This window comes from Cotesia glomerata, linkage group LG3 (genome assembly GCF_020080835.1).
Source record: "Cotesia glomerata isolate CgM1 linkage group LG3, MPM_Cglom_v2.3, whole genome shotgun sequence".
Taxonomy (NCBI): domain Eukaryota; kingdom Metazoa; phylum Arthropoda; class Insecta; order Hymenoptera; family Braconidae; genus Cotesia; species Cotesia glomerata.
In genome coordinates this window covers 53,142-79,900 of record NC_058160.1, presented here as the reverse complement: position 1 = coordinate 79,900, position 26,759 = coordinate 53,142, and the positions used below count along the sequence as shown (strand labels likewise).

The 26,759-nt window shown below is 29.4% G+C and overlaps 3 protein-coding genes across 7 annotated transcripts; 1 reads left to right on the top strand and 2 right to left on the bottom strand.

Annotated features, from left to right (window-relative positions):
• The first annotated feature begins 965 nt into the window (after positions 1–965).
• LOC123261905 (protein lap1-like) lies at positions 966–18,966 on the top strand. 3 transcript variants are annotated; one of them, XM_044723782.1, is made up of 11 exons: positions 966–1,273; positions 1,613–1,750; positions 1,819–2,161; positions 2,273–2,439; positions 2,868–3,003; positions 3,073–4,074; positions 4,302–4,492; positions 4,551–4,646; positions 4,752–6,107; positions 6,177–6,248; positions 6,349–6,657. In XM_044723782.1, the coding sequence occupies exons 4-11, from the start codon at positions 2,284–2,286 to the stop codon at positions 6,523–6,525; spliced, it is 3,186 nt and encodes a 1,061-aa protein (XP_044579717.1). In that variant the 5' UTR covers positions 966–1,273; positions 1,613–1,750; positions 1,819–2,161; positions 2,273–2,283; the 3' UTR covers positions 6,526–6,657. The 3 variants fall into 3 exon arrangements, 2 of the variants coding, with proteins under 2 accessions (XP_044579717.1, XP_044579716.1); XM_044723781.1 differs by having other exon boundaries at positions 1,369–1,750; XR_006508808.1 differs by adding an exon at positions 18,830–18,966 and having other exon boundaries at positions 966–1,750; positions 6,349–6,599.
• Positions 9,397–11,443, bottom strand: LOC123261908 (lipoamide acyltransferase component of branched-chain alpha-keto acid dehydrogenase complex, mitochondrial). The gene is made up of 5 exons (XM_044723787.1): positions 11,150–11,443; positions 10,976–11,085; positions 10,280–10,847; positions 9,783–10,178; positions 9,397–9,703 (listed from the first exon to the last, which is right to left on the bottom strand). The coding sequence occupies exons 1-5, from the start codon at positions 11,186–11,188 to the stop codon at positions 9,473–9,475; spliced, it is 1,344 nt and encodes a 447-aa protein (XP_044579722.1). The 5' UTR covers positions 11,189–11,443; the 3' UTR covers positions 9,397–9,472.
• On the bottom strand, positions 12,573–26,418 carry LOC123261907 (metabotropic glutamate receptor). 3 transcript variants are annotated; one of them, XM_044723784.1, is made up of 13 exons: positions 26,089–26,418; positions 25,546–25,907; positions 24,111–24,976; positions 23,889–24,043; positions 23,305–23,606; positions 22,562–23,223; positions 21,340–22,367; positions 19,583–19,798; positions 18,527–19,253; positions 15,385–15,497; positions 14,747–15,300; positions 14,103–14,680; positions 12,573–12,725 (listed from the first exon to the last, which is right to left on the bottom strand). In XM_044723784.1, exons 7-13 carry the CDS (start codon positions 21,805–21,807, stop codon positions 12,586–12,588), a joined length of 2,796 nt encoding a protein of 931 aa, XP_044579719.1. In that variant the 5' UTR covers positions 21,808–22,367; positions 22,562–23,223; positions 23,305–23,606; positions 23,889–24,043; positions 24,111–24,976; positions 25,546–25,907; positions 26,089–26,418; the 3' UTR covers positions 12,573–12,585. The 3 variants fall into 3 exon arrangements, with proteins under 3 accessions (XP_044579719.1, XP_044579718.1, XP_044579720.1); XM_044723783.1 differs by lacking the exon at positions 23,889–24,043; XM_044723785.1 differs by lacking the exons at positions 22,562–23,223; positions 23,305–23,606; positions 23,889–24,043; ... (1 more) ...; positions 25,546–25,907; positions 26,089–26,418 and having other exon boundaries at positions 21,340–22,524.
• Between the last annotated feature and the right edge of the window lie 341 nt (positions 26,419–26,759).

Sequence of the window (26,759 nt, the reverse complement as noted above, 5' to 3'; positions counted from 1 at the left end):
GTGGATAAGAGTTCAAGTAATTACTATAGATAATGTTATTCTTCATGAAGACGTATTGTCCTGTCAATACAATAATAAACTAAGAACTGAACAGTCAAACGAGATGTTATGAATGAAAAATAATAAATACGTATATAAAAAAAAATATCGTAACCAATAATATAACCTGATAAATTAATTATAAGAGTTGACGTTTGGCGGCAGCAGTTCCTTCAAACAATTGTGTTTTTGTTTATTTATCTATCATCTGATAATAATAATAATGATGATTTTTATAAATTGCTCAGAAGTAATTATTTCAATTAATAACTATTATTTGTCTAAAATTTTTCATTAAATTTTTAATTGTAGTATGAAAATTAGATAATTAATAAGTTTATAACATTTTAAAACAAAAATATATTTTTAGCTGATAGCAAATTTTTAATTGTTAATTTATTTTATTATTATTAAACCTTATTTTGTAAATCAGTTAAATTTAATTATATAAATAAATTAATCATTTTTTTTTTATAATTAAAAATTTATAACAATTGACAGTCTATAATAAAATATTGAAGCATATTTCTTCAATAAAAAATTGTTTTTTTACAGATATTTTCAAATTTAAATCAAAGAAGACTACTTTTTAATTATAATTAAGGTAAAAGCCCCAATAGATGATCATGTACCAGTATATAATCACTCCATGTATTTGTGTATTTGTATACCTATATTTGTGAATATAGATATACAAATACATGGAGTGATCATATACTGGTACGTGATCATCTATTGGGGCTTTTACCTTAAGCACTGTAAAAATATTATTTATTTACAAAAAAAAAAACAAAAAATAATTTTTTCAATTTTGGTGATGATCTTGTTTTTCAAGTTTTTTAAACAAAAATAAAGAAAAAAAAAATGAAAAACAATAACTATTTTATAAAAAATTGAAATTATAGGTACGGCCCTGGGAGTATAAAAATAAACATATTTTAAAAAAGAAGAACCGCGACGGTAGCGCTGTTGATAGCTGTTTCATGAAGTTTATTTAGTATGGACCAGAGTGAGAGCTAGAAGAGCACAAGAGGGAAGAAGAAGGAGACTCGAGTCAGAACGAAGCAGAGTAGAGTCGGGACGTCGGGACCAGTCGGGACGTCGGGAACAGCAAGGGGATCAAAAGAGAGCAAGCTAAACTGACTGTCAGTGTTGGTGTTGTGTTCTGCTGTTCTGCTGTTCTGTGTTGAGGGTGGAGAAAATATATACCTACCTAACATACTAACATATATAGGTATATATAATATATAATATATAATATAAAATATATAATAATAGGAGAATACAGCCTGTGTGCAGTTTACACAGATATTGTTGTATATTATATAGAGGATGATACAGGTAAATATAACAGCAATTCGAGTATTGGAGGCAAAGCCACAAGCAATGTAAAGCCAGCTGCCAGTGACGGATCACTATGAGCTCTGAACTCTGGAGAAGCTCCGTTAGCTGTTAGCTGTTAGTCGGCATACCATTATACACCTACTCGATACTAATAAAATAACACTCAAGTTTAATCAACTACTTATCTAATAAGTATAATTGTACTAATTACAATTATATCACTGAATAGTGATATCTTCCAGTGTTTATTATCATCATCATCATCATCAGAGATATTTAATATAATATATTATTTATTATATTTGGATACATAATTCTTTGAAACCTGAACCTCTTATCGATCATCCCTGTGGCAGAATGGACTCTGGTAGGGACAATTTGTGTTTAATTTACCATAAAATATAATATATTCACAAGATATATTTTTATTAACAGAACTGTGATACTGATTGTTGGAGTTGAAATAAAAAATAATCTGGGCCACTTTGGAATATTTCGTTGAGGGTGATGAAATATTCAAGTTATTGGTTAATAAAATAGTATTGGTGGTATTTTGAATTAAAAAATAATCATACGGCTGGTTGGGTTAAGGGGTTCGGATCATTGATTAATTGGATTTACGAGGACCAAGACTGAAAGAGAGGATGATGTGCCTGAGACCCAATCGAAGAAAATGCAACCACACATCTGTCATATTTTGTCACTACCTATGATTTTATTGTGGTTGAAGCTTTGAACACATTGCACATGCTGTTCGTCGGTTCCTGACGATCCAAGGGTATTTATTGTTACTTTTACTTAAATAAATTGTTTAAATATTTATATTAAATTAAGACAGTTAAACAATCTAGTTAATTAATATTATTATTTATTTTTTTAAATATTACAGACGTATGTGAAATGGGTAGTTCTTGGTGGCAATGCACTGCATGTTTGAGAGCACAGGAAGAAGACATTTGTGAATTACAACTTAATCATTGCAATCTTTATGATGTACCACCAGATGTGTTCATTTATGAGAGGACACTGGAAATGCTTTATCTTGATGCCAATAGAGTAAATTTTAATAATTATTATTAATTAACATATTTTTTTTTTTTTTTTTTTTTTTAATATAAAAAAAAAAAGACAAATTTATAAAAATAAGTAGAGCACTTGTTTAAAATAGCTCAAGAGTTGATAGATATTATTTATTTATTTATTTATTATTAATTTATGAGAGTAGTCTAATGGAAGCGGTTATTTAAAGTTTCTTAAAGTTAAAAATAACTTTTATTAAATAATTAATTTACAAAGTTTGTATACTTAAGTGCTGTAGAAATTGATAACTTGAGTACTTTAATCAATTTAAAGTTTCAATTTTACTTTGAACTACGTGTTTAATTAAAGTCACTGTTTGTTTATATAATCTTTTATTATTGAATAATTAATTAAATGTCTCTAATTACTCTTTTTTTTTTTTTTTTTTTTTTTTTTTTTCTCAGATAAAGGATTTACCGAGGCCATTATTTCAGTGTCATGAATTACGCGTATTGTCATTAAGTGACAATGAAATTACAACATTACCACCCGCCATAGCGTCACTCATTAATCTTGAGAGTTTAGATCTCAGTAAAAATAGTAAATATACTTATTATTACAAATAATAAGAGGAAAAATAGTAAATTAAATATATCTTTTAAATTTCAGGTATAAAAGAATTACCAGATAATATTAAAGAATGTAAAAATTTACGTTCAATAGACTTGAGTGTAAATCCATTCGAGCGTTTTCCCGAAGCAATAACACACATAACAGGCTTACGTGAATTATATATAAATGACGCGTATATTGAGTACTTACCAGCAAATTTTGGACGGCTATCAGCTCTAAAAACTCTTGAGCTTAGAGAAAACAACATGATGACATTACCAAAATCGATGAGCCGTCTGGTAAATCTTCAGCGTCTGGATATCGGGAACAATGACTTCACAGAATTACCTGAGGTGGTTGGCGATCTGACAAATTTAACCGAGTTGTGGATTGACGGGAATGACATCCGGCGTATTCCAGCTAACATCGAGCAATTGTACCGGCTGAATCATTTCGATTGCACGATGAACTCGATTGACAGTGTTCCTGCGGAAATTCAGGGCTGGCGTGATATATCGATAATAAATTTTTCTTCAAATGAGATTCTCCAATTACCCGACTCGCTCTGTTATTTACGTACAATAGTAACATTAAAAATAGACGATAATCAATTAAATTCACTGCCAGACGACATTGGACAGATGTCGAGCTTGGAGGAGTTGATAGTTACGAAAAATTTTCTCGAGTATTTACCATCTTCGATAGGGCTGCTCCGTAAATTGCACTGTTTAAATGCTGATAATAATTATCTACGTTCGATACCACCGGAGATCGGCAGCTGCAGTGCGTTATCACTTCTGTCGCTCAGGTCTAACAATATAACAAGTGTGCCGCCGGAAATCGGACATTTATCCTCCCTCTGTGTCCTAAATCTCGTCAATAATTGCATACAGTTTTTACCAGTCTCGATGCTTAATTTAAATAATTTAAAGGCGCTTTGGCTGAGCGACAACCAGAGCCAGCCGTTGGTACCTCTACAACAGGAGTTTAATCACGAGGAAGACATGATGATACTCAGTTGTTTTATGCTACCTCAGAAGCAGCGTAAGGATCTTGAACGTAAGTTTTTTCTTATTTTTCTTCTGGTTTATAAATTTAAATTTTTTAATAACTAACCAAAAATTACTCTAATAAATCATACGCTGCTAGTTGAGAGCGGTGTGGTGGATGAGGAATGAAAGGGTAAAGTAAAACTAATAATAAAATAATAATAAAAACAGTAACTAAAATTAGTAATTTTCAAATTAATTTAATTTTTTCTTTAAATCGGTGGTTTGAAATTATAGAAATGGAGCAAGCAGTGGGACCAATTTCCGGTTCAATTGTTGGAACTGGAAGAAGAATATGTTTTGCCACGGAATTAGAAACAGAGGTCCCGAGACAATTACATCGTGCACCTACCCCGTATCCTAAAGAGCTGCGTAATTTAGCCCGCCATGCGCGTAATCTTCATCACCAGTCTATACATGATCAAAGAGTAAGTTATTAAAACTACAAACTTGTGAGAAATTTAATTGTTTATTTAATTTATTTAGATTCATATGGAGCGAGAGGGTATGATAAAAGAAGCTGTTGTTGCTAAAGCAACGCCTATGATTAACTCTTCTATTAATCATAATTCATACCACGAGGTAATTAATAATAATAATAATAATAATTATTATTATTATTATTATTATTATTAAATTGAAAATTATTTTAATTTTAATATATATATATATATAAATGAATTTCAGAACTTATATATAATGTCAAGAGATGAAATGAATCCAAAACAAAACCAAGTGGACGGTCCAAGTCCAGATTACTCCGAAGAAAGTCGTCCAGTGCTGGCATTGGAAAAGTCATCTCTTGAAATACGAGAAGCCAAGTGCATACGAAACTCTCAAACAAACGAGAGTTTATCACGACCGCCTACGATCGCGGATTACGTCAGCTCAACTTGGAAACCCGAGGAGTACTCCAGGACAAATACGGCTAAAATCGTTGAGTCTGAAAAGTTAGCAGAGTCTTACAAGAGTCCCAACGACAGCAACGGGGTCGAGTCTTTGGGAAATAGTAAACCGGGTAGTGAAGTTCCATTGGCACCACCCCCTTATCACATCGCTGCGGCGTTCTCCAAGCAGGCTGCCTTTTTTCAGCAATTGAATAGACTCAATGCTGACACCGATGCCAGAGGTATCGGAGGAGGTCAAAGAAGAGGAGGAGGAGGAGGCGGAGGAGAAGGAATTGGAGATTGTGGTAGAGGAGGATTAATTCCGTACCATAATGACAATCATTTATCGAGTTCATTTAGAAGTAAGGAGAACCGTTTGATAAATATTAACAGCACCAGCAGCAGCAACAGCAGCAGAAATAGCAATAGCAATATCAGTAATACTGATGACGTTGTTGACGGTAACTGCGGCGGCGGCGGCGGGAGTATTGTTGACACCTCGTCGGTTATTAATGTTAATATTAATAATAATAATAATAATAACAATAGTAATAGTAATAATGATCAAGATAACCGTAATTTTATATTTCGCCAAGATAAACCCAGTAGGATACCAATAATGCGTAGTATTAAAAGTCCCGAGTGTTCTATTTCGTTGTCTGACAATGATTCTGTTTCGATAAACGAGAGAAATGTTTATTCAAGTCAAGATGACTACGACAGATATCAGCTCTCCTGTTCTCGGGATAAGAGTCACAGTGACATAAATAACTGCACCCCGACGTCACCTATTACGGGTAGAAAATATCGCAGCCCATTGTCCTCCGCTCACAATCAGCTAAGACATTCAGATCGTTCTTGGAGATTAAATGGCAATAAAGATGAAATATCATCACCCTCTTCACCAGTCATACCAATGTCTATGCCGATGGTTCACCAAAATGATGGCTCAACAAACCATCCTTACACACCCTCACTTTCACTCGATAATTCTATTGAATTTCACAGTGATAAAAATAACTCAGGTCGTAGTACTCCTGTATCTCTTTCTGTATCTAATAATATTAATTGTTCATTCAGTAATAGTGGCTCTGATATTTATAAATCAAAATCCAAAATTAAGTGGATGTTTGGTCAGCATAAGAATGTTAATGTGGTAATTATTTTTTTTTTTATTTTTCGATTGCAATAAATCAATCTTTAATTTTTTATTTTATTTTTTCAGATACCAGTAAAGGTTAGAAAAAATCCCGGGCTTGGTTTCAGCATCGCTGGCGGTATAGCAGGAAATCAAACTGTAAGGTTTATTATTATTATTATTTTTTTTTTTTTTTTTTTTCCAATTTAGTTCCTACTGTCGAAAAATATTTTTATTTATTTATTTTTTAATTAAACAGGGAATAATAGTTACGAAAGTAAATCCAGACGGACCAGCCCAAGGGACGCTCCGTCCCGGTGATAAAATCTTACAAGTTGATGGAATTGATTTTTCAAACTCAGATCACGATCGTGCGGTTGCTATTTTAAGGTCAACTGGCGAAGTTGTTACAATGATGATCAGTCGGCATCAATGAATAAAAAATATAATAAAATAAATTAAAAAAGCAAGATAAACAATTATAAGCATGTTATCGAATTAACTATAATGGTGAGTTTGTCATGACAATTTTCTATCTTTAGATTATATATTTTCGATTATGTATATACACTAGGAAAAAATAGCTTGATTCAAAAGAAATAGAATAATGCTTAAGCTCATGAATCAAGTTATTTTTTTTTTTTTTTTTTTTTTTTTTTTTCCCCAGTATATACATATTTTAGTTTTCCAATGTCAACATTAGACTGATTAGTATTTTCCGTACTATTTTCGCGCAATGTTCCACTTATTTCGGGACAAACTATAAATATATGAGTATTTAATCAATTGTGTTTTCTATAAAATGCACAAAACAAAAAGTACCTTTTGTATTTACAAATAATACTAATTATTATTATTATTATAATTGCATATACATATTATAAATATATGTATATTTACTCGGAGGATTTAATTTTTGTTTGTAGTTTTTGTACTTGAAAAGGAAATATTTAAATCCATTAACTCTATTATTATATTGAATTATTCAATAAAAATTAGCATGCGCACATTAGTTATACGCACACATTTATATTTTTATCAATACTCACTGTCATTTAAAATTAATTGTTTTCAAATAAATTATTTTATCAACTCATTACCTTTTTCTGTGAGTTGATTAAATAAACTTTCTATTAATTTATTAATTATAATAATAAATTAAAAAAATATATTGTATATTAATTATACAAAAAAAATTTATATAAATATATATATATATATATATATCTATGTTACTTTAAGATATATAATTATTTAAAGTCAAAGATAAATGATAATGCCAACAAAAATAAATATGAAATATTCTTCTATGTGCCGTAATTTATGAAATACTTGAAAACAAAAAAAAATTATATACATATATATACATATATATATATATATATATGAAAAAATTGTATACTGTTGTCTACCAATTAAATTATATATATTTATATCACTGGTTGAAATGCAATTGTATAAAATCCAGGAGATACTTTCTTTATTAAAATTATTAATGGTTTCATTTTCTTTGACTTATCAAAATGCATTTAGTTTCTAAAAATTATGTCGACTTAAAAAATTATAAAACTATAATTTACTTACGATAAATTCAGATAATAAGTTATATTTTTTTATTTTTATACGGCACTTATTGTTTATACAGACAAATCTCCTGGTTTATTGTATAGTTAAAAATTCTAATGGTTGTTCTCGAGAAGAAGAAATAATAAACTTGTACCTAAACTTATGCTAAATAATCAAAGTCACTGTTAATTTTTTTTTTTTTTTTTTAATTATTGAGTGACTGAAAACTATAAGACTAATCCTTGCATATAAAGAGAGAAACAAAATATAATAAATATTATTTAATGATATTATTAAAAATGAATAATTAACAAAATAATACTTCCCAGTGATACGATAGATCTAAGTAGTTTTTCTGTTGTAATTATTTAATAAATTATTATTAACATATCAATTTATTTACTTGTTTTTATAATAATTGATATGTTAATAATAATAAAACTATTGTCAGTGTGTGTTAATCTATAGCAATAATAAATTAATTTAATAAAAAAAAAAAGCGTGATGCTGCCATAGCTAAACGTTCTGGTTTCTCTCTTTTAATTATAAGTAATTATGCAGTTTATTTATTTTTGGTAATAAATAAATTTTGTATAATTTTTTTTTTTTTGGCAAAAACTTATGAATAAATACTAGCGGTAAATTCATTTTTCTTCTAAAAATATTCTTTTTTTACAAATAAAAATGATACTATTGAAAAAATTTATATTTATAATTAAAAAAAGTAAAATTCTACTTAGTTTTTTTGTTATTAAAAATACCACGACTGCATAAATACCAAAAATAAATCTATAAACTTGTAAATTGTATCACAAATTACTAATAAAAGCAAAATAATACGGATAAATAATTAAGAAACAGAAAAATAAATCTAAAGCATTTAAAATGTTTGAAATACTAGATGACTAGTCATATATATATATATATATGGCCCGATCTATGAAAAATATAAATATAAAATAAAAAAGATACTTTTGTGACAGAAAAGGCCATTTCCGTGTTAGTTAATAACCCATAAAAATAAAAAAAATAAAAAATACGTAAACTATTGCGCATAAAAATAAGGGTGAATGGAGTTTACTGATTACTATAAATTTCAGGTACACCGTAAACTATAACTAATATATAATAATAATAATAATAAATAATAACTAAAATTAATAGACTCTGGGATTACAAAGTCACGGTCACGGAAGTGGAAGTTAATCTTCTGGTATGCTGGGTATACTCCCAATCTATATGTATAACAAATTATTTTTTTTATAATATATACTCTTTTAATAATAAATAATAATAATAATAATACGAGGTTAAATAATATCCTCAGTTATAGTTGTTGAGTCTTTAGTCTTATAGATTATATTATAAAAAATACTGTAAACGGAGTGATAAAAAATACTAAAATTTCTTGATAAAAAATGACTATATATACAATATAAATAATGTTTTGAAATGAGTGACAAAAAAATTCTGTATATATGCAAGAGGGTGACAATACTCTCGATCAATACCTCTTCTACTTCAAACTTGACAGACTGACTATGTTTTTTGGATGATTTGTATTTAAGTAGATAGTTTTAAATCATGTTAGCATTTTAAATATTATTATTATTATTATTATTATTATTATTATTATAAACAATAATTATGATTACTATGGTTGATTATAAAATATATGGAACCATATCATATGAAACTTAACGTTGATTTCGGATGTAAATAAATGAAATAAAAAAAAAAATATACATATATAATCCTGTATATTTATGAAAAAATATAAAAAATGACCTGTTAATAAAAATCAAATGGAATTATTATTATATCATTAAGAGAGATGGATTTTCGAGATAGAACTTCCAGAGATTGGAAAATCTGGCTACGGTTGCCCCGTCAACCACTCGGTGATCAGCTGCCCAGCTAACACAAATAATGTTTGCTGATTTAATGGTTCCATTTTTATCAAAGCGTGGTAGTTTTTGTAGTTTTCCGATAACTCCGATTATTATCTGGGGTGGTAGAATCATTGGCTTGGCGTATGTTCCACCGATCTATAAAATAAAATAAAATAAAATGAAACATTTAATTAATACTTGGTTGTAATTTGTATTATTAATAATAAAGACTCACAGCTCCAATATTGGATAAACTAAAAGTTCCACCCGTGACATCGTTTAGAGGAAAAGCAGCCTTCTGACCGAATGCTTGAAGTCGATTAAGTTCTCGAGCAATATCAGCAATCGTTAAATTTCTTACGTCCTTGATATTAGGAACTACCAGCCCCTGAGGAGTATCCATAGCCAGACTAATATTGTGAGTTTTGAATGTTTTTAGTGCTTGGGCTTGTTCATCGAGCCATGAATTTAATCTCGGATATTTTTCCAATGCCTTTGACGTTGCCTTAACAAAGAATGGAGTAAATGACAATGAAATTCCCTGGTTTTCGAGGTAATCCTTTGATTCATTACGTAACTCTACTAGCTTTGTAATATCGCACTCATCACAGTAAACAAAATGAGGAATATTCTGAAATAATAAATAATAATATTATTATTAATAAAAAAAAAAAAAAAAATGGCAAGGATAAAAAAAGACAAGAGGGAGGTATTTATTTTATTAAAACTTACCCGAGATTGCGACATAGTTTTCCACATGTGTTTCTGATATCCCATCAAAGGAACAATTTGAGGGTCTCCACCATGTTCACCCTCCTGGTGGTTTCCTTCAGGTTTAATAAATTTTCCGGAATCTTTATCGAGAAAATCTAAAAAATCTTCCTTGAGAATTCGCCCGGCTTTTCCCGTCGCCGGAACCTCTTTAAGGTCAATATTGTTCTCAGCAGCCAGCCGTCTGACAGCTGGCGTGGTAAGTATTTTGTTATTATTAAAGTTTTCGCCCGGATTCGTCTCGGAAAATTCATTTGTAGCTCCTTTGGATTGTATGATATTGTGTTTATCGGGGGGTGATATTGTTTGTTCATTGACACCTAGACCGGGGGAAGCAACTTCTTGGGAGGTGTCATCTGGTAACTCAATATCTACCAAAGCATCACCGACAAGTGCCACCTCCTCAACTTTATAATGAAGTGCTTTAATTTGCCCGTCGTAACGACTTGTTATTGTTACAGAGGCTTTGTCACTTTGTACTTCGCAGATATTGTCAAACTGTGATACCTTATCGCCTGGCTTTACAAACCTATTATTATTATTATTATTATTATTATTATTATTATTATTATTTCACTATTGTTAAGTTTGTTAATTAAATGTTATCAATTATTTTTATTTAATTATAAATAAAATTTTTTAATATAATTTAATTACCATTCTTTGACGGTAACTTCTTTTATTCCTTCACCAATGTCCGACAATTTAAAGGGAATCACTGGTCCATTATTAATGCAAGTTATTGACAGCAATCTGTTACCTCTGCCCTAAAAACCAAATTCATATTTAACTAATAATAATAATAATTGATTATTAAAAATAAATACTGACCAATTTAATAATTGGAAAAAATTTAGCTGTCCAGGCCATAGATTTTATTTGTTCAATAAATATAATTGCGTATGGATCCGACAGTTGATACAAACTAAAATTTATTCACAAACACATTAAACAAACTTTCGTAACTCACTGATAACAACACTGTGTCCCAACTTTAATCGCGATTATGATTAAATTTGCTGCTACATAATATACATCCTCTATCTCCATATTCTGCACAGTCTATATAAATATTTTTTAAATAATTAATAATTAATATTATTTTAGTTGCTAAATAAAATCGAGTAGTCTACACTTGTCTGAGAATATCTATAACAATAAATAACTTTAATTAAATACTTATAATACAATATGTTAATATAAACTGTTGACCTTAATGAATATAACTGTGTTATCTCCATGTTTAAATTAACGATACGGGTGTATTGTGATAAAGTATTACATTGCTGGTTCATTTATTCTTATATTTTATGTTGGTCATACAGTTTTATTTTATTTTTTTTTATATTTTATTTTAAACCATTTTATTTACAATTTAACTGAAACTTATACTCTGGTAACTTTATAATTACAATAAACAATATGTATATATAATTATTATTTTTTGTTTTAATTCTCTGTCCAGTGCATTATTTGTTTGTTATTTATTCTTAATTATGCTTACAATATAAATATGTCTTTAACGTTAAATTAATTGTAACAATAATTACAATTTTCGAAAAAATATTTAATTGGTATAATTTATTTATTATTATTTTTAACTAGATTTTGTCTATTAAATAAAATTAAAAAAATAATAACAATCATTTTCATCATTATAATAAAACAATTAATCATAATAATATATTAGTTAATTAAAATAAAATTTTATTGACTATTTATATAGGCCTCAAGTTTTTAAAACTTTTTAACTTGGGTTGTATTAAAATGTTTTTTTTTTTTTTTTTTTTTTTTTTTTATAATAAATTCTTTACAAATAATAATAATTAAATGGTGATAGTTATCAACAACCAATTAACAATACAACAATGAGATATAGATAAACAATCGAATAGAACATGTATACGTACTATGTTAATATTTTTATTTAGATATATATATGTGATAACCTGATAACAAATGTAATAGAATTCGTCAGAAAATTCAATTGATAATGGAAATGTTTGTTATAGATATTTATAAATGTTTACTACTTAGTAGCATTGACAGCTGTCTATAAATGTTCCAAGTCTTTTTTGCACAGAGCATTTTTTAGGCTTTTCATTTTTATTTAGGCTCTTTTATTTTATTTAAATCTTTAAAATAAGATAAACAGTCACACTGTCAAGTCTTGTTATTTTAAATAATTTAACTTTATTTTATTGACTACGTCTATCTGATGTCAGTCGTAGCGAGTCTTTATTTATTTGGAATATTTTTGTTTTTATTTATAACTGAGCGACTTGTTCAGAAGCGTTAGATGACTGTGAAATTTCCGTAACACCGGTAACACCCACAGAAGTTTGAACGACAGCACACAATGCACTACGTAATGGTACATGTTCACTGCTCATCTCACAACCGGTATCTGTAACCAAATATATACCTTTAGCTTTATATTATCATATCAATTATAATTATCCGATGATCACTTCTATAAATACAACTATCTATTATATATTTACTAATATCTACTCCAATAACCAAAATTAATTGGTAATTTATTTTAGGAAATTACACTACCAAATCCTCCAAATAGATTTACCGTCATCTATAATTCTAATCACAAATAATTTTAATAAATTAATAATCCATAACAATAATTAAAATTATTGATTTTAAATCAATTTAAAACAATTAAATACAAAGATATATCGCAATATTAAATTAATGTACCGATTAAATATTTAAAAATTTTTTTAATTTCTCAAACGTCAAATTAATAATTTATTTATCCATTATTTTTTATTATTGATAAGTTATATCCAGTTAATTATAGTTTTGTACCAAAAATATAGTATATATATCAGACTGTAATTAGTGTTATTAATTTAAAAATAACATCCTAAACTTAAAATAAAATTAAATCTAACTATTTACTATATTATGAAATGTTGATGCTTTTTAGTCGTATGATAAATTAATTTTAAGACTCGCTCAATTTAAGACCGTAATAACATTAAACGTTAAATTATATTCCACTTTTATAAACCTTCCGTAGATTAATTTATTACGGAAATTAGTTTTGGTTATTCAGTTTACATTTATAATTTCAAATTAAAAATAATGATCAATCTCAGCATCAAAATAATAGTAATAATAATAATAACATTACCAGATGTAGATGTATATTTTTAAAATTACCGTCTACTCGGACGCCGATAAATATTATAAGCTAGGGCGTACAATGTCAAAAAAGTAATCATTAATTTTTAGGCAGCCCGATAGCACTGGCTATTTTAGTTTAAGTTCCATTCCCTGATGATATCTATATCTATACTATAAAAGTCTATCGAAAGTAAACGCGATAATCGATTACATAAATTTTAAATGTCACTCCCAAGTTATATATATTACTACTATATTCTACAATTTTATTTTTCTACAAACTAATAGCCACCGCTCGTTAATTTTTACTCTAAAAAATATAAATTTTAAGCTTTTAACTTTCAACTAGAGTTTACCTTGAAGAAAAAAAAATAAAAATAAACTAAATATTTATATTTATCATTTAGAAAAATAAATTAAATTGAAATAAAAAAAAATAATTTTTTTAGTAATACTAAAACTAAAGTCAAGAAAAAAGAATGTAACATCCAATACACGCGATAGCTTGATGTTAAATAACAAGTAAACGCATGCAACATACATCACGTCATTAAAATTACACGTCAGTAAAACGTTATAATTTTGAATTCGCTAGATTAACAGATAAAATAATAATAAAAATAATTAATATACTCACATTTAGCAACGGAGGAAGTCCCAGCACTGCTTCCTTGTTTTTTAAATGTACTACTACCCATAGTTACTTTGCCCCGAATATTTTTATCAGGCTGGAAGACTATGATATATACTTTAGGTGAGTACAAACACACTAGAGTCACCGAGGCGCTCAAACTTATTGCCACACAGAGTGTTGTTATTTGAATTTCGTGGGCATTACCGGTCCCAAAGTAAATTGGTACAAAGGCTAGCCAAATTATGCAGGTGGTGTACATTGTGAACCCAATAAACTTGCTCTCGTTAAAGTTTTCTGGTATTTTTCTTGTTTTAACCGCGTAAACAGTTGCTATTACTATAAGGACCGCGTTGTACAGCTGGGAGAATAAAAAACTCATGTCTTGAATATTGCACTTGAGGATAACTTGCCGGCGGTCTGGATAAAAGTGCCGGGTCCCCGCTGGCTCGACTATCATCCACACTAGGGTGAGCATCACCTGCAACCCGATCAGAAAAGTCGCGATGCACACCTGGGACCTTGGGCTGATGTACTTTGGTCTTACTGCTGATCTTGACGCAGAGTCAAAAATTCTAGCAATTCTAAAAATGAAGAAAAATAAAAAATTATAAATATTTTTAAAATTAATAAAAAATTATATTGGTTACCTGTTTGTTTTAGTCAAAAGCGCACCATAAACAGCGCTGAAGCTGACGCCAACTCCAAACCTCTGGAGCACACATGTTGCGAAAGTCGGCTGAGCAACCAGAACAAAAGTATTTAAATAACAAACAAGGACTCCAGCGAGCAATATAATGGTCAATTCACGGCCAGAGGCTCTCACCACCGGCGTGTCGCGGTGATGAAACATCAATCCAGCAACCGCGAGTGTAGCGATAATCCCCATTAAGGATATAACCGCGGGTGCAATAGCGAACGCACTGTCCCATCTGATGTATTTAACTGGTAAAGGGTAGCAGCCTCGTTTGTCTGGATGGGGCCAGTGTCCGGGGCTGCACTCCTTGCAAGTAGTGTCGTCGTAGACGTACTCGTATTCCTCGCACCGGTCGCAAACCCAGCAACAGGTGTCGCCCTGTTGCTTCCGTATCATCCCCGATTCGCAGGGTAATGAACATGCTGATACTGGAATATCTTCGGCTCCTTTTGCCCATACCAAGTCTTCAATGTCTATGGTTAATTCTTTGTACCATCTTCCTACTACCTATCATTTAATTTTTTATTTTTTATTTTTAATATTTTATTTTAATTGTACATATAATACATTCATTTATTTCATATTGCTTACTTGATAATTGAATCCATTGGTAGCATTTGGATCATTCTTACGAAAATTAAGGATTTCATATCTAGCAAGACCGTCACCATGTTCATCAAATTTAACTTCGCTGCCAGCAGAATCTAAACACACACATACACACATACACACACACACAATATCATTTGATTATTAATATTTGATTTTAAATTTACTACTCCATATTCATAAGCTTACACGACAGCTTAACCTGCTCACATGCGCTTATATTATTATTATTATTATTATTATTATATACTATATTATAAATTGCATGTGCAAATATTTAAATAAACTTTATACATGTATATATATATATATATATTTTAATTTATCAACGTCCTTATTATGTGTAACGACGACAACTAACAAACTGCCCGAGGTAGCTATATATACGTGGTAGCAGTAATACAAGTAATATAAGGGTGTTAGGTCATACTCTCGAGTTACGAAATCAATGCACGTGTTTCTCTTTCCTCGCACTGCATTTACATCATTTGTTTTTTATTTTTATTAAGCTTTGTTTTTCTTATAACTTTGTTTTTTTATTTCTTTCACCGCAGAACGCATTTAACCACAACGACCATTATTACAAATTATATTATATTACACAATAAGTTTAATTCTGTCGTAGAAAAATCATTAATTTAAAATACGACCAATACATTATAAATATACAAGTTGTTAGTAACAGCTTTAAACTGGGAATTATTTTGAGACACTTGACCTTCAATCGTTATTTGCTGGATCAAATGATAAAATTAGAACGTTGTTATCCAATTCCTTTTTTTATTAAATTTTTGTTATCATTTTTAAAGGAAAAAATTCATATTTTCAATATTATTGATCAACTAGTAGTATTTAGTTTTGATTAATTATTTTTCCAACTAAAGAAAATGAAAATGAAAAAAAAAAAAAAAAAACATTTAAACAAAATTTTTTTAACTTATTTGTTTTCATGCAGTAGAAAAGTTTTCACAGAAAATTTTTAAGTTTGTAATCTTCTTCAATTTCTAACTTTGTCTTAAAAACTTTCTTGAACTAGCGATTATTTATACACCGGGTAAAATAAAACATTATTTTAAAGCTTTTAAATGAAAATTTTTAACACTGTAAATCAACATGAGCAAAAATAATCAATTAATTAAACAGAGTAATACTTAAAGTATTATGAATTTAATTTTAAAATTTAACACGTAAATAAAAGTTTCTTTTAATAATAATTATTATTAGAAATTTAAATTTTAATAATAATAAATAAAAAATGGTAAGCTCTGAATATGAATTTATAAAAAAAAAAAAAAAAAAAAAAAAAATAAATAATGATTATGATTAGCATTCAAGTCACGAGGTAAAATGTATCTTGGGATATTTCAAAAGGGATTTTCCTTGACAACCTTGTCCCTAATTTATTTTCCGATTATGTATCTTGCCACCCTGATCCTACCCAGTGACACTGGTATAATATATCATATATATATGAAGATAAATAACTCGCGGAAAATATATAATTCAACATCATAGGTGATGGTAATGAAATCGATGGTATGGTACCTATATACATGTATATATATATATTTTAGATTATATGCGTGAGTTTTTTTTTCATAAATGGCGCTCTTTATTATATATTTTTTTTTTTTAATTTTTTTATTCGTATGGATGGGCCGCAATTTAAAGGCGAGAATAATAAACGCAGACGAGGCCGATTTTTCCATAGCGAGGGATCGATAGCCTCTTGGATATTGACGTGTTACTGAATAGAAGACCGTAGACCGTAAAACGAGTGTGATATCATGATATGTATTTGTAGATGTATGTAATACTGATCTTCACCTAGTGAGAAACGACGCGAGTATCAGAGTATAAGAGTGTGAGAGGATATCGCTAAAGTGAACCAAGTATTTTATATTCACCTCTTTACTCACGTTTTCACAACACTTGGATCATTATCTTTACCCTTTTATATATCATCATCTTCTGTTCACTTACTACTCACTATTGTCCCTATTATTGTTATTCACTCTACTTTTTATTAATGAAAATTTATTTATTACACTATTGAGATGATATCCAAAGAGGAATTTCGATAACACTAATGTATACATCAGTAGAGTTTATATTTTTTCGTATAATATTAAATTATATTATTCACTAGAATAGATAATTAATTAATGAATTTATTAATATTATTGTGGTTAATTAATTAATTTGTAGTGAGGTTAACTACAGGTAAACTAATTTTAGTTGGGTATAGTTTTGGGTAGCTTAATAAGTAGAGGCAGCACGTAGGGACAAGGTTGTTAAGTAGAAGAGCCCCAGGGGCTAAGCTAAAAGACGCACCAGGTTAAACTCCCACACCGGCCGGTATAAACTTCAAAAATTATCCTTTTTCAGTTATTTGTAAACTTTTCATTGAGAAGATAGAAGATCCAAAACTTGAATAAAAAATCATTAATTTATTCACATGAATAAATTAAAATCAAAATTTATTCATTGTGCTCGAGTATTATTTGGATTATTGGATCAATTAATTATAACCAGAAAATTAATTAATTATACATCCATAAAAAAAATAATAATAATCGTAATAATTGGAATCGATAAGATGCTGGAAATAATGAGCTCATTTATTAAACTAGTTTTTTTTTTGTTATTCAGAAGATCAATTGTTTGTTTCTTTGTTTGAAAAATTTGTTGAAAAATTCATATCCTAGACGGGAGTTATTGATTTTAGTTAGTTATATTTTAAAATTTATTCTGATAAATATTGTAGGTATTATATTTTTATTCGCCGGAAGGGATGTCTTAAGTGAATGTCGGATAAATTTATTAATGAGATTTGAATTATTTGAATTGTAAGCGACATGAAAAAAGAAAAAACTTAAAAAACTATTTTTCATATTTTTTTTTTACTCTCTCAAGATCCTATACATTTAAAATGACATTATTCATAAATAAAAGTATCTCAGTTATTTTTATTTTTTTCGGTCTAAAAAATCAAGATATTTAAGAGATATTTTTATGAAAAATGAATCCCATAAAATAAAACAAATGATATATTAATTTAAAACAGTTTAAGAAATGATAAGCTGCATATCAGTTATTAATTTAATTAATTTAACAATCTCACCTGTGAAAGAGACATTGAGTAGATAGTTCTTGTAGAAAATCCCCTTGTCGTAATCTATCATCGCTTGACAAAGGCCCTTGCCCTTGCAGAGGTCTTTTTGCAAGTTGTTGAGTGCAAGAGCAAAAGCGTAGACCGCATCAACCACAAATTGGACTTTAGACTCTTGCTCGTACCCGTTTGCCGGTGTGAGTCGTAGTTTAGAGGAGCAAATGTTTCTTTTAATGTAATTATAATTATTGGTAGTATTAACATTAGCATTAGCATTATTATTATTATTAATATAATTTTTTTTATTTATCACAGGTTGATTTTTGGGTAGTCTGCAGTCAAAGACATCCTCCCAGTATTCTCCGAACCAGGGATTTCGCTTGTTAGTGCTCGGAGTCAAAGATTGCATGTACTCATCAAAGCTTGGAATGGTTTTAGATTGCAATTCAACGGTAATAGCCCCCTCAGCCTCAGCTTCAATACCCTCCACTAATTTATTTTGGCGTCCCCAGCCGTCGCTGGCTATCCACTGGAATGGGTGAGTTATATTCGATCTACGTGCTGCCTCTAATATTCTACGTGCATCTTCCGCCCTGGTGAAAAGGACCACTGCTCGGGCGTTCGGTTTCTTTGATAGACGCTGAATAATACTGTCAAAATCTTTGTCATCTGCTGCACTGGGAACCTTTTCCGCAGCTGCTATACACACGTTCCTCTCCGTCGCCTGACGAGTAAACACCTGACATACATTTTTATTTGTTAATAATTAACATTTTATCCAAATAATTACCAATTTACAGTAAGGACGTTTTAAAAAAATTTCTTTTTTTTTTTTAATAATTTATATTAAATATTTTTATGTATAAAACTTTGAAAAACTTGTTTATTAATTATATATCAATAATGATAAATATATATATATCTATATAAGAGAAGTCTATAATTTGTTAATATATATATATCTATATACTAATTTGACTACTACTCTAATTTTATTAACTTAATCTATATTTAAAAAAAAAAAAAATTACACAATTTTATAAAATTAAAATGTAAATAAATAAATACCTCAATACCAGATTCTCCATAAGAGCCTTCAGAGTGCACGGTAGACACGTAAGACCAGTTAGCACTCTTGACAACATCAACGAGGGCAATCGACTGGAATGTATCAGGTGGGACTGTACGTGCAAAGTAGTCAAATCTCGTCTTGTCGCTGAGAGCCTTTGCCGTTGAGGCCGGGGATATTTGGGGGATATGAAACAGCCTCAGTAGATTCGCGACCTTAAAAATAAATTAAATATTTTTATTATCCCATTATTTATTATTTTCTTTGTATGTTTACATTTTTGGCAGACCGCCTATTTAAATCGATTTCAGAATTGAGAAAACAATTTTTTAACACGCCGGTTTATACTCTATAAACACAGTATCAAGGATAGATAACTTGGCGTTAAGCCAGAAATTTCAATTTCAGTTCACTCACCGAATTTAATTTCTCCTAGTTTAATAATACTCAGTTGTTATTATTATTTATTAATAATCAACATTGGTGTAATTTAATTTGATTTTTTTGAAAATTTTATGTTAAAACCATTATTAATTTAGTCGCCTTAAGTTATTTTTATCCATTCCCTGACACCGTGGTTGAACGGTACACGTTTATTGTCTTACAAGCATAATAGAAACGCTTTAAATCTCTCTATTTATTTACGAGCTTACAAATTTTCTGGCTGTTTTATATATCTTATTCTTTATTATCCTTTCCCTATCTCTATTTTCATTCTCAAGAGTCATTTACAATGATAATTCTTTTTTTTAATTTTTATTTTAATTAAGATTTTCATTGTCAGACTATTATAATTCTTTACTACTTACTCGACTGGTTTATTACATTTTCAAAATAATATTTATAAAAAAATTTTATTTTAATTTTCTTATTAAAAATTATAATTCATTGATTATCATAGTAATTGATAATAATAATAATAATAATTATTATTATTATAATATTGCTGCGTAAGCGAAAAGTCTACACGAGTAAGGAGTTTAGTTTTAATTTAATCCTACACATGAGTTTTTTTTTATTATTCAATTTTTTAACGATAAAAAAATAATTAATTTTATTGGTATTGTAGGTAATATATAATGTAAAAATATATTTTGACAATAAAATAAATAAAAAAGATATAAAGTTTATTTTTAAAGATGTTTTGTGACTAAAAAATGTCAGATGTAATACGTGTTAAAGTCAGATGGTGTCAAAATAATTTATACTGAACGTAAAAAATAAATAATGTAATAATAATGTTATCTATTTGTTTGCTAAATATTTTACGGTCTGGACCTGTGAAATTTATAAGCCTGAATACGCCAGAACACAATATTTAAAAACTTAATATCGTTGAATATTTTGAATCCGGGGAAAAATAAATAAAATTTATTGGTACGGTTTATGAATATTTATTAAAAACATTAATAAAAGTTATTTTATTAGGGATTCTGTTAAAAAAAAAATTACCATTTATTTTGACTCGATTTAAATGTTTATTATGGTAAACAAATAATTAATTAATTAAAATTAACTATTAACACTATTTTATGCTCGGCTTTATTTGTATAATTAAATATTTCAAATGAAAGTTGTAATTATAAATATTAACGCTGAAAAAGTCTGATTAATTAAAACTGTGATAAATAATTACTAGGTCTCGGTACAAAAGATAAATATTTTTTATAAAATAAATAAAATAAAAAATTAGAATTGAATAGAAAAAAAAAAAAAAAAAAAAAAACAAGTATAGTTATTAAAGGCAGTTTGTTACCTGGAGAGAAACCGAGCTGTAAGATCCTCCAATAACTCCAAAAATTCGTCCTGCAGCAGCAGCTTTCTTCATTCTCGGTGGAGTTCCATCAGCACATTCGAGCACACTAATGTCCAAATTAGACAATGAAGCTCTAACAAAATGGAGACTCTGATTGAGCGCATAGGTATCTCGACTGCAGGTGTCCAAAATGTGAACTCCCAGCGAAATTCCCGGTAGAATTTTTTCGTCTTTGTTTATTTGATCGACCGCAAAGAGCATCGCCTCGAGTCTCTGGACCCCGCGGTTGTAAATCTTGGGCCCGCATGTAAAGTCTCCCTTCTCGTGTACCGGAAACAATCCACCGAGAACTATGTCACCGGGTATGAGAATAGCTTCGCGCTCGGTCGGCTGCTTTGACCACCCGACTTGGCCACTCTCCAGCAGAACCATCAGATGTAAAATAATAATTAGCAGCCACTTAGTCATTTTAGCCTCCCTTATTTTATCTAATACCGCGGTTAAATTTAATCACTAATTATACTTAATATTTTATACTTTATACGCTTAATACACTAACTCACTCACTCACTCACTCACTAACTAACTATCTAATAATAATAATAATTGTAAAAATATAATAAGGAAAAGTCATGGCTTAAAAACGGACGTAAATAAATTAGGAAACGAAATTAAAGAGGATGATGAGATGATGGGGTGATGTTTTACGTTTCCGTGTAAGCGTAGTATGGCTTGACCCATGTCCGAGCTTCGAAGGTTATTAGGTCTCTTTAACGTGTGCAATCAATTTCACCCGTCCCATCAATTCCTCCATAGCTTTCTCGTAGTATATATGTACTAAAAATCCCTTCACCCTTCACGGCTTATTCGACTCCTCTCTCTCTCTCTCGTATTGGTAGTTGAAGCTGAAGCTCGTCCTGCGGCTAACAAAAACCAATCCGATCTAACGAAAGTATTTCCCCGGAGGCTCCACGTTTACTAGGGATCAGTAACCAATGTTCAGTTTGTTTGCTATCAATCGTTAAACGCTGAAAATATTTTTTATTTTTATTCCCGCACTTTATTTTAACACCGGAAAAACATAAATTTTTATTTTTACTCTAAAAAATTTTTGGTTATTCAGTATTTAAATGTCAAGGTTAAGTAAATATATTTTTTGTTATCAAATATTTTCTATAGTAGTATAATTAAAAAAACACAATAATTTTAATAATAAACTTACCAAATATTTTTCTTGATGAATAAATTATTTTATAAATCCATCTGTTTTATTATTATTATTATTATTGTATTAATTTCTTAAAAATTTTAATCAGTATACTCTCATCAGGTCTTTTGTTATTAATCCACTTGCTCACGACAAATAATCGAACGTATACTTGAGCTGTTCTCTTGTGCTTGCAGTGTAAACTCTTATCTTATGGGTTTTATTTGTATTTGTATTTCTATATTTGTATTAGTGATACTGTGGTCGTAGTAGTGTGCTACGTTATCGATTAAAGTAGTCAAAACGATCAGACGACAAGTGTTGGCATTATTTTTAAATGGAAACTAAATTTTAGTTGATATAAATTTTCTGGCAGATCTAGAAAATCTGACTGGTTCAGCTATTAATTATTAATATAAGCCTCGAGTATTTTTAAAAGCTTTCATTTTGAGACACACCTCTCGAACATTAGCCTGGGAAACGGAGAATTAAGTAACGGAGGGCTGCTCCTTAGGTCGATTTCCTTCTCGAATTTCCTCTTTCCTTTTTATCCTTTTCCTCACTTAGAAGCTCCAGCTTTATTTACCTTTTTACTCTCAACCCTTTCAATCGATTTTTAAACGAAACAGAGTATCGCGTGTCCTCTTTAGCCTCCGAAAAATTTATGTCTAGAAAATCTAATAAAATTCCACAAACAATAATATTTTATCGATTCATTATTATTATTATTATTATTATAGTAAAATCTAATTATTTACCTTTTTATTTTCTATACATTTAATATATTTGTCGTTAAATTATTTCTCGTCGTTATTAATCAATATCATAATTGTTTCATGCGATTACATCGTTCACGTGTATTACACATTATTTTATTTTTTATTATTATTACTATTATCGTCTATATTTTATTCCTCGGTTGGCATTGAATTTACGTTTACATTAACATATATCTATATATATGTGTAATAATATGTTTAATAACAAACGGTAGTAGCCGCGGATAATTGAAGGTGTTTTATCAAGAGACACGCGACACTAATTCATCAATCAGGAAAATCTGAAATTTCAAAAAATAATAACTTATTTAATCACTGAATTTTTAATTGAGGTCGTTGAAATAATTAAACTAATAATGGTTAGTTAATAGAATCTTGATTGAAAAACGGTATTAAATATTTATCGAAATAAAAGTTTTATTTTAAGTAAAAATATTAAAAATTAGTAAAACTGGCTCTTATAAATAAATTAAAATATTTTACTAAAGATATAATAGTGTGTGGAAAGTTTCAAGGCGATCTGTTAAAAATTGACGTGCTTATTCAATAAAATATTGACCTACCTCCTACCGAATCGCCATCATATAGATTATTATCTTTCAAGTGAATTATTAATTTAGAGAGTTAAATTATATTATTAGTATTTGATGATAATTTTAACAATTTAGATAAATTATATTGTCAATTATGTATCACTTTGATCTAATTGAAGAATTTTCTGATTGAAAAATTTTAATAAATAGATTAATATGAAAAGTATAATAAATAATGATAAATTAACAAACCGTGTCTATTTCTCGAGGTACGACACTCAGCCAAATGAGTTGTAATTGACACTTTCCCGGCTTGTCGCCTCTCCGGTCCCCGGAAACTTGGTTGTTGTTCATTTGCTCGCAATGATTAAAGTCTGAGGCCAACTAAGAACAGTTTCCATTCCCGGTGGTTTGCTGAGCACCGTATAGTAACTGGTGGTTTTTGTTATAACTAGAGGCGTCCTTTCCCTATAGCCTTGAGCATTGAGCGTTGAGCATTGAGCCTTGAGCCTTGAGCCTTGAGCCTTGAATCTTAAAGCCTCAGCGCCTGAGCCTTCAGCCCTCCACCTTTTCTTGGGTAGTTTATTGCTTCTCCTCGTTATACCGTTATATTATATCCGTTATATCCGTTACACCCGTTACTGTCTAATCCAAATAGAAGAACCCATAGTATAATATAGCGTATATAGTATTGCGTATAATATATAGTATATAGTGGGATAATAATAAAAAATATCGAGGTGGTCCTTTGATCGTCAGCTGCCACGCGACGACTACAAAAGATAAATTATTGGGCTAGATCCTTTATGATACACTCATTTCTTCCCTTCTATATTTTATATTTAATTTTCTTCCTTTTTACTCTTCGGTACTTATATTTCTACGTCTGACTTATTTCCTAGCACAGTCCCGAGACCCGAGATCTTGACTTGATAAAATCGCTCGAGGTGCCTTCAGCTTCTGCTCCGGTTTCAGAAACGCTGACGACTGTCGTCATTTCTTTTTATCATTTTGTGTTTTACCTTCTTTCTATGTTATCCAATGTTATCATCATAGCTATCTCCGAGAGTCAATCTTCGGGAAAATATATAATATTTCTCCTATTAGGATATATCCGCCTATAACAAAAACGACCGTCGCAAAAATTATAAATTACATTTTATAAAATTTTATATACGTTTTTTAAATTAAAGAAAGAATAAAATATTACTTTTAACTTTTTAGTAAACAATAAAAAGTCAAAATACTGGTGAGAAATAAAATAGATTAAAATTCATCAATATATCTATCAACAATTAAATTAGTTGATTTATAGTTAAAAAATAATATAATCCCATTTGTAACTCTCATTCCCACTCAAGTTATTATTACTTCAATTCCCAGAGTAATTGCAGGCATCCGACAATTTTTATGTTTTCTATGATCTAATTACATGTCATAAAACACAATTATCTGACAAAAAATAGTTAAAAAGTATTCATCCAACAATTTAAATTTTCCTTTCAATAAAAAAGTTTATACTTTGAATTGATAAAAAATACAAATAAAACATTATGGTTATTAAAAACTAAATCTGACATCTTTTAAAAAACTATAAAAAAACAAACTTATGCTTCTAAAAATTGTAAAAATATTAAAACCAGTGACACTGAAAAAACTTAATCCATATAAAATTTGTAATATTTACCGGAGAAAGGACTTTTAATTTTCCAACAAAACGGGAATATTTATAAAAACCTCAAGCTCAACTAAACCCACTCGCGAATCTCGGTCACTGCGATTATTCTCTTGGTTTTATTTACGATTTACCGTCGAGTATCTTCTCTTTCTTCAAACTAACTCACTTTCTCGCTCTCTCTCTCTTTTATCCTTTCTTCTCTCATTTATTCCTCTTCTGAATGCTCTCGAATTCAGCAATCCATGACATCCGCTAATAATCGATTACACGCTACGACATTTCACTTCTGCACTTGATAATTATTAGTCTCTTATTTAGAATAACATATTTTTTTTTCTTTTTTTTTTTTAAATCCCTTTCAACTAATTAATCTAAATTAAACATAATGAATTTAATATTTTAGTCAATGATAAATTATTCAAAAAACTTATTACAATAAAATACATTTTGATTAGATGAATCAATAAAGTCAAAGATTTATCTATCAAAATAATAAAATAAAGAGAAAACAAAAGTGAAACTTTAGCAGAGCTTTTTTTTGTCACTAGATACCACGGGAGTGAAGGAAAAGAGGATACTCTGGTTTGAGAGCGGAACGACGACTGGCTGACTGGCTGGCTGGCTGGCTGGCTGGCTGGCCGGCCGGCTGAAAATCCTCCAGCTCTATTCACTCTACTCACTCAACTCTCAACTCTCAACTCTCAACTTTAAACTCGGGACTCGCACTCAACTCGGGACTTTGGGACGCGAGCTGGTTCCACTTTGCTCCCTCCACCCTCAATCTCCCCAGCTCCCCTTCTGACGAGATCTCGTCGACTGGCACCCACACCCAGAGACCAGTAACCAATCTCCTCTCGTGGCCCTCTCTCGTCCTCTCGCCCCTTTTCCACACCTTCATCATCCCCTATATCTATCTCCTACACATTATTATATCCAACATTACTTTTAATCCTAGACTCAACGCTGGACTTTCGACTACTATACTGTACTATTTTATATACTCTATGATGACTGTTAATTAAACCTCTATCATTTACTAACAGACAAAATCAACAACCATCTACATTTTTTAAATTTCCTCCCTTGCATGATTTTCTCCATTTCATTTTTATTCTCTGACAGCAAAGAATCTTGTCCATTTATCTTTATATCATTTTTAACCAATTTTATTATTATAATTTCACATTAATTATTATTATTATTATTATAGATTTTGTAAAAGT

Excerpts from the sequence above, each read along its gene's own strand:
- LOC123261905 (XM_044723782.1), top strand. The coding sequence starts at position 2,284 with ATGGGTAGTTCTTGGTGGCAATGCACTGCATGTTTGAGAGCACAGGAA. Across the intron at positions 4,493-4,550 it reads AGTCTATACATGATCAAAGA|ATTCATATGGAGCGAGAGGG; the intron begins GTAAGTTATTAA and ends TAATTTATTTAG. Across the intron at positions 4,647-4,751 it reads ATCATAATTCATACCACGAG|AACTTATATATAATGTCAAG; the intron begins GTAATTAATAAT and ends AATGAATTTCAG.
- LOC123261908 (XM_044723787.1), bottom strand. The coding sequence starts at position 11,188 with ATGGCCTGGACAGCTAAATTTTTTCCAATTATTAAATTG. Across the intron at positions 10,848-10,975 it reads GAAGTTACCGTCAAAGAATG|GTTTGTAAAGCCAGGCGATA; the intron begins GTAATTAAATTA and ends TAATAATAATAG. Across the intron at positions 10,179-10,279 it reads AAACTATGTCGCAATCTCGG|AATATTCCTCATTTTGTTTA; the intron begins GTAAGTTTTAAT and ends TTATTATTTCAG.
- LOC123261907 (XM_044723784.1), bottom strand. The coding sequence starts at position 21,807 with ATGACTAAGTGGCTGCTAATTATTATTTTACATCTGATGGTTCTGCTG. Across the intron at positions 19,254-19,582 it reads ATGGAGAATCTGGTATTGAG|GTGTTTACTCGTCAGGCGAC; the intron begins GTATTTATTTAT and ends AATGTATGTCAG. Across the intron at positions 15,498-18,526 it reads ACTCAATGTCTCTTTCACAG|ATTCTGCTGGCAGCGAAGTT; the intron begins GTGAGATTGTTA and ends GTGTGTGTTTAG.